Below are 15,195 nucleotides of genomic sequence, written 5' to 3'. Positions count from 1 at the left end.
ATTCTTTCTAGTTTTAACAGTTGATGCTGCTCCTTTGCCTTTGTTTTCAGACTCCTATATCTTTTAGTTCAACTTTTTATTTTTTTTTATTTTTAATTACAGATTTTTTTCTTCCTACCACCATGGGAAGAAATGAGTTGAAAAATCTTGACTCTACTCTACTCCTACCCTTTCATCGTGTGAAAGTGTTTCTTTAAACGTAATGGGCAGACACTAAATCTTTTTTTTTTCCTCCTGATAGTTGGAATTGGTAAAATACAGTTAAACATTGGACATTTATTTAACACTAAGTGAAGAGCAAAATGCTAATTTTGCATTAGTCACCCTAGCAGAAACACTGCTCTGTGTAGCTTACCTCTAATCATAAATATGTTTCTTCAAGTTGATTAGGTTACTCAGTCATTTCAGAAATTGCTCTTCATCCTTTTTATGGAAGCTCTCTATAGTCTGCAAGATGCAGACCTAATCTGTATTGATCTTACATACACATGTAGTTCTGTAAAAATACAGACAAATTAGAAACCTCTTTACAAATACATTTTTTCAATACATCCTTTCCAAAAGATGTTAGGATGTGATTTTGAGTAGCTAATTAAGCTATCTAGCATGTGATGTACCTGTGCAAAGGTATTACTTCATCAGCTTGAAGTAAACTGTTCAGTTTCAGAGCAGTAAAGTGAAAGACAGGCATTCAGATTACTGAGCGTGATGCTTCATCTTGATTTTAAAATAATCTTTTGCACCTTTCGAGATTTTTAAAAAATCAATTTCTTGCACCTTTTGAAATTTAAAAATAATTCCTTTTGATTGACATTGTAGGATAGGTGTAAAGTTTGAACCTAACAATATTTACTGGTTATGGTAGGTTCAGTGACTTGTTTACCAAATTCTGACATCTTTAAGTCGTTAACTAAAGATGTGTTGTATCTCTATTCATGTAAAGACTTCAAACAAATCTAAAACCTGTATAAAAATGACCAATTGCAATGACTTCTCTTCCATTTAACTTACTTTGGTATAGATCAGTAAAATAATTTCATTTTGATGACCTTTTCTACACATGAAGCCATTAACAGAAAGCTGATTGGTAGATTAACCCTTTAGTGTTCAGATTAATCAAATGTAATGCTTATTCAAATTGTTTCCAATTCCTGTTTTTTCCATGCTGGCATGGGTTTGACTGGGGACTGGCAAGCCAGGTGGCTGAACCAGGCTCCAATCTGATCTGGCAATGTTTCTACAGCTTGATTCCCTTCCGAAAGCCGACAACTCTGTGTAGTGGGTGCTTTTATGTGGCACTACTGTCAGGTAGCACTGGAATTGGCCAAATTTCGGTGGTGCTTTTTAAGTGCTACTGGTACAGGAGCCATATGGGGAGTGGGGGCTGGCATAATCATGCTATTGACTCTTAGCGTTATTTCAATGCAATTTTTTTTCTTTTTTTTTTTTCAGTGACATTTGTAAGGTAGGTGTGAGGCCAGATCTGACCAGTTTGAACATAAAACCAGTAGAATATTTAGGCTGGATATGACTAGTTTAAATGCTAAAGGGGGTTACTGATCTGATTTAATCCTAGGTTTTTTTCGTATGTTCCCCCTCCCATAGTTATTAATAGAAACCTGTAGTTTTTCTTTAGGCAAGGTTGATGGAGGAGGTCTGAGTTTTGTCACCTAACTTGATGCATAATTGTAAGATGTTAATTACAATTAACTGTTAGATATCAAAGTATTGTGGTTGGGTACAAGCACATCATGGATCAGTAGTTGGTAACTCTGTAATTCAGGGATCTCACTGTTGCACCTTGCTTGAGGGTTTGATGTGATAACTTTGAGTTAATAATTTGACCAGGGTTGGCTCCAAATTTTTCCATGTTTGTATGGTGTTAGCAGAAGTATTTCAACTGTGTCATCTTAGGTTCAGCTTATTCCTTCTCATGACTTCCTGTCTTGTGGGTTTCTTGGGATACCTAGCCGTCTTTACTCTCGCCCATATGCATCATCGCTTACATACTCTTTTACTTGCTGCAGTCAAATGACTGCAGCCATGCTGGAGCACCGCCTTTAGTCGAACAAATCGACCCCCAGAACTTATTCTTTGTAAGCCTAGTACGTATTCTATCGTTCTCTTTTGCCGAATTAAGTTATGGAGACATGAACACACCAGCATCAGTTGTCAAGCGATGTTGGGGAGGCAGACACACACATATAAATACCCGACGGGCTTCTTTCAGTTTCCGTCTCAAATTCACTCGAGGCTTTGGTTGGCCTGAGGCTATAGAAGTCACTTGCCCAAGGTGCCATGCAATGGTATTGAACCCAGAACCATGCGGTTGGTAAGCTAGCTACTTACCACACAGCCACTCCTGCACCTGTTGTGCAACATTTTTGTACACATTCTATCAACCCAGCTAATTTTTATAGATTGTTGGCATGGCTGTATGGTGAAGGTTTGCTTCAGAACCACAACCATGCCTACAGTTTATGAAAATAAGCTGGGTTGATGGAAAGTTTAATTTTGTGACAGAAGCACCACTTCACAAATTGCTCGTGGGGTCCAGTTCATTGTGTGAAAAATTGTTCGTTAACTTTCTATATGATAGCTGTGGATCTAGCAATAACCCCTTCGGTAAAACTAGCTGATAGAAACTGAAACCTGTGGTAAATGTGTGCATATGAGGTGGGGTACTGAAAAGTTCCTGGCATTGAGTGGAGGGGGTATTGTAAAAGACCTGGTTGGAGGCCCAACCTACTGAGTTCTTTTCCGGGGCTTCGAAAAACTGTATGACTAGTGCAATAAGTCTGAGAGGGGAATATGTTGAATAAAATCATAATTGATTGTCTTGTATTTTCTTTTACCCAAAGCCAGGAACTTTTCAGCACCCCCTTTGTATGTTTGATTTTACCTGGTCTTTGTGTTTAGCTTCTGTAAACAAAACAGCCTTGTTATTAAATATAGGTGGTGTCATGCTTACTGTCCTGTATGTCAGGGCTTCTTTACATGTTGCATGATCTTAGTCTTGGGTATTTTGTTCGATAGACTTGAGAAGGGCATCTGACAGTAGAAAATTTTGCCTCAAAGAATTCCTGACTCGTGCAAGCATGATAAAATGGTGATGCTGTAATCATTTGTTACTTTCAAACATTGTTTATCTGACGTCTCTACTTCTTTCCTGAGCATCTTTATCTCTTTGGTTACTGATGAAACTATTGAGCTACTCATTAAGACTGACGCCCCCCCCCCTCTTGTAACATTGATTATCCAAAAGTGGTGAGATGGCAGAAATGTTAGTAGCATTTCATGTCTTTATATTCTGAGTTCAAATTCCACTGAGGCCGACTTTGCCTTTCAGGGTTGATAAATTAAGTACCAGTTATGTACTGGGGTTGGTCTAATCGACTGCCCCCCCTCCCCTTGTGCCTAGAGTAGAAAAGAATATTGGTTATCCGAGTCACTTATGTATAACCCATTTTGCTGGCTGTTTCCAGCATCTCTATCCCTGATGGTTTGGCCATTTTTGATTGTAGAACTGTGCCTGCAGTTGGGTTCACTACTCTTCCTCTTTGTTCCCAAAATTCTTGGACTGAAAATTTTACTAGCTTTTCCTTTTTTTAACTGCAGTGAAAGCAGATGTATTGCTTTTGTAAACAAACTTTTCATTAATAATGTCTCAATTCATACCAAATGTTTTGCAGTCCAGAATACCTCAAATACATTGCAGAAAACTAGCAAACACATTTTCTGTCCTTGTTGTATAGTTGTCTATGAATTTTTATCCTCATGGCTGGAGATGAGGGTGGGAGTTCTAGGATGTCCATTTGTCTTCAACCTCTTCTGATGAGGCCTGAGTATTTTCCAAGCCAATTTACTGTTGTGATTGATTCCTTTAACCTTCCTCTCTTCACATACTAGAAGGAATTATTCTTGGAGTTATCTACTTCCCAAGGCCGCTGGGCCCAAATTTCCTACCCTAATTGACATCTAGCTACTTACTACTGTTCTTTGTCTCCCCACCATTTCATTTTCTGCAGGCTGTCTTTGTAGCTTTGTCTATACTATTATTCCATTTGGCTGGAGACTTGGTCTACCATAACTCCTGGCAACCAAGTCAAGAGAGTATATTGTTGCTTCCTTTCTAAATCCTGCTACATTTCATCCACAAGGAATTTCTGGTCCTCCTAAGTCATCTTGGTATATTATAAGTTAACCTACCTCACTCCGTTTTCTTTTGCTCTCTCTCTTTACTCTTTTACTTGTTTCAGTCATTTGACTGTGGCCATGCTGGAGCACCGCCTTTAGTTGAGCAAATCAACCCAGGGACTTATTCTTTGTAAGCTCAGTACTTATTCTGTCGGTCTCTTTTGCCGAACTGTTAAGTTACGGGGACATAAACACACCAGCATTGGTTGTCAAGCAATGCTAGGGGGACAAACACATATACATATATATGACAGGCTTCTTTCAGTTTCCATCTACCAAATCCACTAACAAGGCTTTGGAAGGCCCGAAGCTATAGTAGAAGACACTTGCCCAAGATGCCACACATTGGGACTGAACCCGGAACCATGTGGTTGGTAAGCAAGCTACTTACCACACAGCCACTCTTGTGCCTATCTTGCTGTACATTTTGGTCTAAAAAATTTGACTTGTATGCTGCTAGAAAATACAGTATCTGGTCTGTGGATCATGGGTTGTCTCAAACTCCCAGTTGCCTATATTATAGGCCCCTATTTCTAATCTAGGAACCTTTTTTTGAATCTGTCAGATATCTTTCAGCTTCCATACCTTCCTTCTCTATATTGTCTTTTGTTTCTGGGCCTGTCTGGCTCTTATTTTGGTGTTACTAATCACTACTTTATGGTGAGTGGAAATCTTTTCAGTGAAGACGACTCAATAGTACTAAGTATCTGTCCTGTTTTACTGTTGAATATGAAATCTGATTTGTTTGTTCACCTGATTGGTAAGCAAACAGGTTGCCAGCCGGTTTCCTAAAGTTAGGTCACAAAACTACAAGAGCCTTTTCTTCATTGCATGTCTCATAGTCTTTATTTACATCATATTTACCATTACAGTCTCATTCAACATAATGAGCCTGCCGTTTTCCATTACCAAGGTAGGTATTGTTCAGAAGTTGCTTATGACTAGCCTCAGCTGGTCATAAACAACATTGTTAAATACATTGACTTCAGTTATTTCAGCCATTTCTCCACTCAACATTTTGTACCTGTGAGGAATCTAGTAAAGGCTCCCCTTCATCTTACATCTTGTTCACAACTCATATTTATGTTTCTGTTCTCACAACCTTTCCAGATCTACTTTTCATTGTGCCAACATTAGTGTGAGCTCTGAAGTATTTTACCTGATAGAAAGAGGAATTTCCAGTGATGGGTAGATTATTTGGTGTCTATTTTTTTTGCATCTGAAAAAGTTGGTGAGATCATTTGATGACTCATGTGGGGACAAATGTCCCCACCTACTCCACTATCATGTGCAGCATTAACATAACCATTAGCTGTTTGGGATTTTCATTAGATCTATGTTTTGTGAGGTGGTTTTACAGCTGGATGTGCCCTTCTTCCTGCAAACCACTTTACAACATGTACCAGGTAGATTTTATTATGTTCCCCTCCCCTGCTTCCACTGGATAAGTCTGACAATTGAACTATACTCTAGATTGTATCAGCGTTTGAGTTGTTGAGCTGAATAGGTTGCTTTTACTGCTGTTTGGGAAAGCCACATTTCACCCAACACACATCATCATCGTTTAACGTCCGCTTTCCATGCTAGCATGGGTTGGACGATTTGACTGAGGACTGGTGAAACCGGATGGCAACACCAGGCTCCAATCTAAATTTGGCAGAGTTTCTACGGCTGGATGCCCTTCCTAACACAAGTACATATATAAAGTGACAACAAAGCTGTTAACTTGGGTTTGGTTAACTTTTGATATATTTTTTAGTGAATGTCAATGTGTTTAGTCATTTAACTCCTTGGGTTGTTTTGTTGTTTACAATTTACTTTATCTTGTTAGAAATATTTCCAAAAGCATTCTAACTTGTGATTCATTCAGTTTTTTTTTCTTTTCTCAGTCTTTTTCTTTCCAAAAGCAACAGCATATTTGGCTACTATTTTTAGTCAGTCAGGTGACCATCAACCTTTTAACATTTAAATTGGCCATTTCCAGCCCAAATATTGTAGCTGCTTTATGTCAAAACTGGTCTCTCACACCTACCCTACAATGTCCTTCTAAAAATAAACAATCACATCTTTGAAATCTTAAAGCTATGAGATAATGCATGATTAGTACCCATGCATACCAGCCTTCCTTCTCCATGCCACCGATGTTATCCAAGGGAAAGGCAAAGGCCGATACAGCTTGGCACCAGTGATGTCGCAACTGATTTCCACAGATGAATGAACTGGAGCAACGTGAAATAAAGTGTCTTGCTCAAGAACACAACACACAGCCTGGTCTCGGAATTGAACTCACTACCTCATCATTGTGAACCCAACACTCTAAACACTGAGCCAAGAGCAAGGGTAGTTAGAAATGGCAAGAGTATATGGGGAAATGAAGGATGGTTAGAGAAGGAGAATGGGTGAGGAGGCATAATACAATAAACCCAATGGAAGTGTGACCAAAGACAACTGACCCCCACCTCTGAATCCTTTCAGTTGGAAATCTAGTGTTAAAATTGTTTTAAAGTCAACATCCACAGTTTGCTTTCATTCCAGAGTATACTCTCATGCATTTGGTCAACATTGTTTCACTTTACTTTTTTTTTTTTCTGTTCCTAATTAAGGAAATGAAGGACACGTGCATTTCTAAGCAATACCAGTAACATATTTTTCTGCAATATATGGATAATTTATCCTGATCACACTATTTATAGCATTACCACGCGTTTGAGAAATAAATTTATTTCTATATCTTACAATACATCTCAACGCTTCTAAAAACAAACTTTGTTTACTTTCATCGTAAAGTTGAATTTGAAAATTATTCTCATTAGATGAGCAGCTTTCATATCAGCCTGAAAGATATCCTCCTGCTTCTCCTCGTCATCGTTTTAATCTCTTTTACTTGTTTGTCATTTGATTGCAGCCATGCTGGAGCACCATCTTTAGTCAAACAAATCAACCCCAGGACTTATTCTTTGTAAGCCTAGTATTTATTTTAGCGGTCTTTGGTGTTTTTTATGTGCCACCTGCATGGGAGCCAGTCCAGCGGCACTGGCAACGACCTCGCTCGAATGATTTTCTAATGTGCCACCAGCACAAGTGCTAGAAGGCAACGCTGGTAATGATTACGCTCAAATGGTGCTATTTACGAGCCACTAACACGGAAGCCAGACAGCTGCTCTGGCAATGAACATGCTCGACAGTGCTGTTAGTGCTCCACTGGCGTGGTGACCAGTCATCGAGTATGGTTCAATTACGATTTCACTTGCCCCAGCAGGTCTTCGCAAGCAGAGTTTAGTGTCCAATGAAGGAGAGGTTGGCATGGGTGCCAGTCGTCGGATTCACGACAAGCTTCTTTCAGTTTCCATCTACCAAATCCACACACAAGGCTTTGGTTGGCCTGACGCTATAGTAGAAGACACTTGCACAAGGTGCCATGTAGTAGGACTGAACCTGGAACCATGTTGTTGGTAAGCAAGCTACTTACCACACAGCCACTCCTGTGCCTGCAATACTTTCCCATGCTTGCATGGGTTGGATGTAATAAGCTGACACACATTTTGTACAGCTGAATGCCCTTCCTGTCACCAACCGCCACCTGTTTCCCAGGGCCAAGCATGGTTTTCATGGGAGACTGGAAACAAACAACTTCAATGTTTACAATTATCACGATGCCTAGACAAGGGTACAGATACACACATAAGATTCTTTCAGTTTCTGTCTAGCAAATTCAATTACAAGCCTTTGGTCAGCTCAAAGCTGTAGTAGAAGACACTTGCTCAAAGTGCTGCACTGTGGGACTGAACCTAAAACCACATATTTAGGAAGCAAGCTTCTTAAGTACATAGCCACATCTGTGCCCATCTATTCATATGCAAACAGTTAGTAATTATTTGTGGTCTTAAATATTACTCACGTATTTGCATATTTTTGATGAAAGATCGAGACCTCTGGAGATATGCTGTGATTGAGAAGACTCAGCAAGGAAAGTGAGATCACAGCCATAGCCTACACCAGTGTCGCATAAGCACATAACCAGCCCTTTGTACTTAAAAAGTACCTTTGAAATCATCAGGTGACATTCCATGCTTAAGTCAAGTAAATCAAAATCAAATCAAATCAAATGGAAATTGTAGTTGTGGCACGCAATAAGCACCATTCATGCGTGGGTCACCTGACTGGCTCCCTGTGCCGGTGGAATGTAAAAAGCAACATCCGAACATGGTCAATGCCAGCCCCCATTGCCCCGACTGGCTCCTGTGCTGGTGGCACGTAAAAAGCACCCTCCAAACATAGCTGATGCCAGTGCCTCCTGACTGGCTCCCATGCCAATGGCACGTAAAAAGCACCCATTACACTCTCAGAGTGGTTGGCGTTAGGAAGGGCATTCAGCTGTAGAAACATTGCCAGATCAGGTTGGAACCTGGTGTGGCCTCCTGGCTTGCTGGTCCCCAGTCAAACCGTCCAACCCATGCCAGCATGGAAAATGGACGTTAAACGATAATGATGAAGGGTTAAAGGTGCTGAGCTAGCAGAATCATTAGCATGCCAGACGAAATGCTTAGTGGTATTTCACCCATGCTTATATTCGGAGCTCAAATTCTGCTGAGGTTGACTTTGCCTTCCTTTCAGATAAAATAAGTACCAGTTGAGTATAGGGGTTGATATAATTGACTTAACTATTCCTGGGTAAGGATATAAAAACTGTCCCCTTCTGCCAAGCCATATTGAACCAGTGTGGCAGGGTAGACTCATCAAACCAGTATGATCTCGAGCTTCCACATTGGACTGTGGTTAAGGAGAACATGCTGATGCCTTCCTCCTGCCGTGTACTGAACATAGGCAACTGATCCAATCCACTCAAAGGGTTAACAGACAATGCATAAAAGAAAACAGTTAAGAACAAACAAAAATGACAAAAGAACAGTATTTTCATTTCTTTGTTTTTTTTCTTTTTTTAGATTATTTTTCTTTCTTTCTTTTATTCATTCCATGAGAGAAAAAAAAAATTTTAGGTATTTGTTCATATTGCTACTGTTTAGGAGATGTATTTTCTCTCCCGCTTCTTTTTTTTTTTTTTTATTTAATGGATCTGCTTCTTAAAAGATTTTTGCCAGAACAAGTTTGGAGATAGAATTGTTAAAAAAAAAATTTTTTTTTCTTTTAAAAAACCCAAAAAAACAAATAGAACCTTCTTGAAAAATCTACACAGGAGATGACAATAGTGACTTTCAGGGGGTTGATCAAGATATTATTTTTAGCAGAAATGTTTGATAAATTTTCAAGCTTTCTAAATGTTCTGGGTTTTGTATGGACATGGTGACGGGGAATAAAATGCTTTTAAAAATATTATAGTTGTTGATTAAAAATGACAATGGGGTTGTTGCTATGAATTGATGAGATATATGCTGGTAATAATAACTCAATCATTTCCTTTTTGTCTTTAGATTATGTTTTTTTTTGTTTCTTATATAACGTACATATTCTAGTTTACACTACAAAGGGAGAAGATGAAATAAAGAACTGAACTTACTCAAATAAAACTTTGAAAATCTGATAAATATGTTAGAAAACTTGTTTTTCTATTTTGAAATTACTCCCAACTCCTTAATTGTGTGTTTATTCATATGGAAGAAGCAGGGGATTCATTTCATTGTGAGAAATTCTGTGAATCACCAGAACTTCTGAGCGTGTATGCATGCATACACACACACACCGACTTGCTGCTTTTCAAGGAGATATGTCTTGTAATCACCTGAAGAGACACATCTACACCGACAACTACTTCTAAACCAGTTGTTCAGTATCCCACCTGTGAGGGATCAATGTTAGATGAGTTGAAAAAATTGTAGTGATTACTAAACATTCTCATATTTCCCATCTATCTCTCTCATTAATCAAATATCTACATACATACATTATATATATATATATATATATATATACATACATACATACATACACACACTATACGCATGGTGGTTCAAAATTGTACGGAAAACTAGACACAGACAGATGAGGGAACAACGAACAAGGTGTATTAATTTGACGCTCAGGAAAAATGGAAGAGTCTTTGACGTTTCGAGCCTATGCTCTTCTACATACATATATATATGTATATATATATTATACATACGCAAAATTTAAACTATTGTTTCACTTAACCAATGCTAGAAAATGAAATTCCAATAGAATTTATTCTTTCTTAATTATTCCTATTAGTTAGGTTGTAATCGACATAATAGTGTCGACCAAATCCAGTCCTGCCCCACTCAAAACCCAGTAACATTAAGGCACATATACACACACAAACACATATTAAGATGTTAACACTGCCTTAGTATCACACATAATGCATGCATGTGCATGCACGATGCACACTTATAGAAACATGTATAAAAGTCTCCCCTTGCTTAGTACAAAAGCAGACATACGTTTCGGGAATTTTTTAATCTGTTAGTTTCCTACATACAAATCGGGCATTCTACCAGTATTTACTAGCATGTAGACAAATTCTGTGCAATAATTCATTGTGAAGAAATTAAATTTGAGAAAGAAGAGTTAAAAAGAGGGAAGTAAGAAAGAAGGAAAAGACAAAAAAAAACTTAATGCTGTCTCTCCCTAATGCTAAGTAGACTAAAACAAGATTCAAGATGCATTTTCATTTTGACAAAAATCCTTTTCAGAAAAATTATTGGCCTTGGTGGTAGGTGGTTAAACAAAAAAATTCAAGTATCATTTCTTGTTAAGTTTCTTATTTATATATATATATATATATATATTATATTTTTTCTTTTCCATATTTTAATCTAAATCTGAATATTTTGGAATTTTCAAAGATTTTCTTAGGGGAATTTTTATGAAGGTAACCTTAGAGTTCTTTTCTTTCTGTATGTTGTGCATGTATATGTGTTTGCATGGGGGGAGGGAGGGGAAAGGGGAAAACAAGAGATAGAGAGAGAAATTTCCATGTGTTCTAGCCCTGAGATCCTTTGCTCTCCAAACTTTATAATTATTATTAATTATAATTATAATTATTATTTAAAAAAAAAAAAGAAATGTAGTGCAAATAGTCATGTGATTAGATGTTGGCAGAACCAACAATCTAGTGAAAATCTGTTCTACAAGCTGAAATGATTTCTACTTCATTGTGATAATTTTTTTTTTTTTCATTTAAAGTATTATTTTTTACTTATTTATTTTACTTTTACCCCTCCTCCCCAGAAACTGAGAGGTTTACATGGTGAAAATGTTGTCCACTGGTTCCCATGAGTTGTAACGATTGCTGTAACCTTTCCATTTGACCAAAACCTCTTGATGACCTTTTTGCACACGTTTCTTTAAGACTTTCTCTACGATAAAAACTTCACCTGGAAAGAGATGAAATACAGAAAGAACACAAGCGTTATTAATGAATCGACAGATTCTCACAGCAGTGTCATTGGTAGCTGTGGTTAGAATAGCAGAGGATTGGTAGAGAGAAAATGGTTAAACAGAGAAACAAACTAGTTGGAGCAAAGAGGGGGAGTATGTGAGAGAGAGAGAGAGAGAATGGTAGTCGTAGGATGGGAGTAGTTGGGGTAAAGAAGAGATAGGAATGTTTACAATAAGGTGTAATAGATTGATGAGTGGTTCCAATGACGCCTGACAGAAAGAGACGGAAGCAGTTTAATCATTTGATGTTAAGCTGTCCCAAATATAAGATCATTTTAATCGGTTTAAATTTAAATAGATAATATAAGGTATTATAGATCGTTGGAGGAGAGATCTGCTCATCAGGAGTGGGAGTGGACACATGTGTTACGATCACAGTCAGGTTTCACCCATGTCTTATGGTTGAGTAGTTAGCAATAAGAAGGCAGGACAAGCAACTGTTGAAGACAATTACTCCAGCAAAGCCTGTCCCACCCATGCTGCTAAGCTGTGAAAAACATAAAAAAAAACAATGAATTAAAATAAAACCCCTTTGTAGTCTTTGCATTTGATCTAAACCCTTGTGGCAAATAAAAGAATTGTTATTTAGGCCTGCAGCTGGGAGAATTGATAAAATGCCTTTGAGTTAGCGTTTAGCTTTGTAGCTTTCTGTGTTGGTTTCAAATCCTGTGAAAGTCAAACTTGCCTTTTATGAGTTCTGGATCAATAGAATATTGGTACTAATCAAACAAAGAGATCAATATAATCAATATAATCAACCTTGTGCCCTTGTGGAGAAATTAGAATCATTATCACTATCGTTAATAGGGTTGGGTCCTTGCACAATTTACAGTGAGTGATGACAAAATGCAGTCAAGTATAGTTAAATCTATTTACGCAGTGAGTTCAAATCCCACAGGTCAATTTTGCCTTTCATCTTTTCAGGTTCAATAGAATAAAATACCAGTTAAGTATTGGAGGTTGATGGTGTGAACTAACTCCTTCCTTTGAAAACTGTTGGCTTTGTGTCGAAATCCAAAGGCAATGATTTTATCAATTATTGTTTTTCCGGAAGGCAGCGAGCTGGCAGAATTGTTAACACAGGGGGCAAAATGCTACAAAGCATTTTGTAGTTCTGTAGCATTTTCCCCAGCTTTACATATTCAGAGGGGGGAGGCACAATGGCCCAGTGGTTAGGGCAGTGGACTCGTGGTCATAGGATCGCGGTTTCGATTCCCAGACTGGGCGTTGTGAGTGTTTATTGAGCAAAAACACATAAAGCTCCACGAGGCTCCGGCAGGGGATGGTGGCGAACCCTGCTGTACTCTTTCACCACAACTTTCTCTCACTCTTACTTCCTGTTTCTGTTGCACCTGTATTTCAAAGGGCCAGCCTTGTCACACTGTGTCACGCCGAATATCCCCGAGAACTACATTAAGGGTACACGTGTCTGTGGAGTGTTCAGCCACTTGCACGTTAATTTCATGAGCAGGCTGTTCCGTTGATCGGATCAACTGGAACCCTCGACGTCGTAAGCAACGGAGTGCCAACAACAACAACAACATATTCAGAGCTTAAATGCAGCCGAAGTTGTCTTTGTTTTCATCTCATCTTTTCTCTGGCATAGTGCAACCCCCAGTATTACAATATCCAGTGAGTCTTTCTTTTCGAAGACTGGAAGCTGTGAAACGAAAGAGATTTCGTTGCTATTTCTAGCAGTTTGGACAGCCGCATAGGGGTTCCATTCTTGTACGAAGCTGAGTTTTCAGAAAACAGAAGGAGAAATACGAGCAAATGCAGAAGATCTCTGTGTGTGAAAGGATGGAAATGGTGATAAATAAGGGGTAGAGAACAAGGGAAGTAATTAGCTGGTGGCAAACGGAAAATAAGGGACACAAGTATTAAGGGATTGACACATGAATAAAAGAGGTTGGAGTGGTGGTGTTAATGTGAGTATCAGTTAAACATTACTCACTGCACTAGCACTTGGAGTCATCTCAAATTCAGGATTTAGAGAACATTGGTGCATTATATCAAGGAACCTTTCAAAAATAGAGTTATATTTAAAGAAAAGAAATAAGGATGATGATGATGATGATGATGATGGTGATGGTGATCTCACATTGAATCTAGACTATGTGCTTGGAAAAGAAGTGTGATGGATGAAACAATCAACTGATGTGATTCGAGCAAGTGCCCAGAACTTATTTTATCGATCACCGAAAAAGATGAAAGGCAAAAAAGTGAGTGGATTTGTTAGATGGAAACTGAAAGGAGCCTCTGTGTGTGTGTGTGTGTGTATACCCTTGTTTTAGATGTTACGTGAGATTTGTAAAAGAGCATTGCTGTCATACAAAGCAAAGTGGTTTGTTTCCAGTGTTCCGTGAAAAAACATGTCAGGCCACGAGAAAAATATTACCTTGTTTGGAAACAGGTGAGGGCTGTTGATAGGAACGGCACCCAGCTGTAGCAAATCTGCCTCAACAAATTTCGTGTGACCCCATGCAAGCATGAAAAAGTGGACATTAACCCTTTAGCATTCAGATTACTTTGTCAAATGTAATGCTTATTTATTCGTTGTTTTGAATTACTGATGCATTATCTTGTAGCTTTCAGGTTTCGATGACTTTCCATGATGTGGTTGTATATTGTCAGAATGACATTGTAAAGTAGGTGTGAGAGGCCAGATCTGGCTGGTTTGAATACAAAAATGGGAAAATATTTTGGCTTGATATGGCTGGTTTAAATGTTAAAGGGTTAAATGAAGATGCAGAGAGGCAAAATGTAATCTCCCTGACTATGTGATGTGTATTTATCAAGACCATGACATACAAATATATATATTGATAGGGAAACTGAAACCTTGATATATTATCAAAAAATAAGACAAGATTCAGGATGAGATCGATCACACTCATCAGAGGAACCAGAATTTAAGTCTTTAGGGAGCTGACTTTGATGAAAATATCTGCTGTTCTGTTTGTGTGTGAGAGAGAGATCAACCTCTCATCATGACTGTTACTAACTCTTTGCCTGACCCTCCGACACACAACAATGTACCACCTACCAATGAGGGTTTCTCTACATGGCACTCTGACCGACCTGCATGAAATAGAAGCTAAATCTCTCTCAAACCACTCCCTAGAACCATAAATAAAAGGAACAACATATTGACATATTGGATAATGAAGTCCTAACTACACTCTAGCTGAATGAAAAAAAAAAATAATAATCAAAACTAAATGAATAAAAGTCATCAAATTTTGATTCAATTATGATTTTGATTTCACTTGCCCCAACAGGTCTTCGCAAGCAGAGTTTAGTGTCCAATGAAGGAAAGGTTGGCACGGGAGTCATCAAATTTGGCTTGATTTCGATGTGAAAGGATAAAAGGCAAAATCAACCTCAGCAAAATTTGAACTCAGAATGTAATACTTCTGAGCATTTCGCCCAGCGTGCTAACGTTTCTGGCAGCTTGCTGCCTTTTTAAAGCCACAAATTTAATAACAAAAGATGTGACCAGCTTTTCAAAGTTTCAAATGTTATAACAAAAATATATATGATGAACTTTCCTAAGTCATATATGTTATAACAAACAAAAAA

At 38.2% G+C, this 15,195-nt stretch overlaps 1 protein-coding gene across 5 annotated transcripts in view; it reads right to left on the bottom strand.

Annotated features, from left to right (window-relative positions):
* Nucleotides 1–9,108: 9,108 nt before the first annotated feature.
* LOC106869674 (uncharacterized protein MAL13P1.304) overlaps nucleotides 9,109–15,195 on the bottom strand; it is a 107,772-nt gene continuing 101,685 nt past the window's right edge. For 2 of the 5 annotated variants that reach the window (XM_014915492.2, XM_014915496.2), the window contains exon 11: nucleotides 9,109–11,549. In XM_014915492.2, the coding sequence (XP_014770978.1) occupies nucleotides 11,416–11,549 (134 nt within the window). In that variant the 3' untranslated portion in view covers nucleotides 9,109–11,415. Of the gene's footprint in view, nucleotides 11,550–13,567; nucleotides 13,635–15,195 lie in introns of those variants that run through there. The other 3 variants (XR_001409429.2, XM_014915493.2, XM_014915494.2) reach the window with 3 other exon arrangements.

This window comes from Octopus bimaculoides, chromosome 5 (genome assembly GCF_001194135.2).
Source record: "Octopus bimaculoides isolate UCB-OBI-ISO-001 chromosome 5, ASM119413v2, whole genome shotgun sequence".
NCBI lineage: Eukaryota > Metazoa > Mollusca > Cephalopoda > Octopoda > Octopodidae > Octopus > Octopus bimaculoides.
Note: the sequence above shows the minus strand (reverse complement) of the source record. Positions and strands in the feature narration are given on the sequence as shown.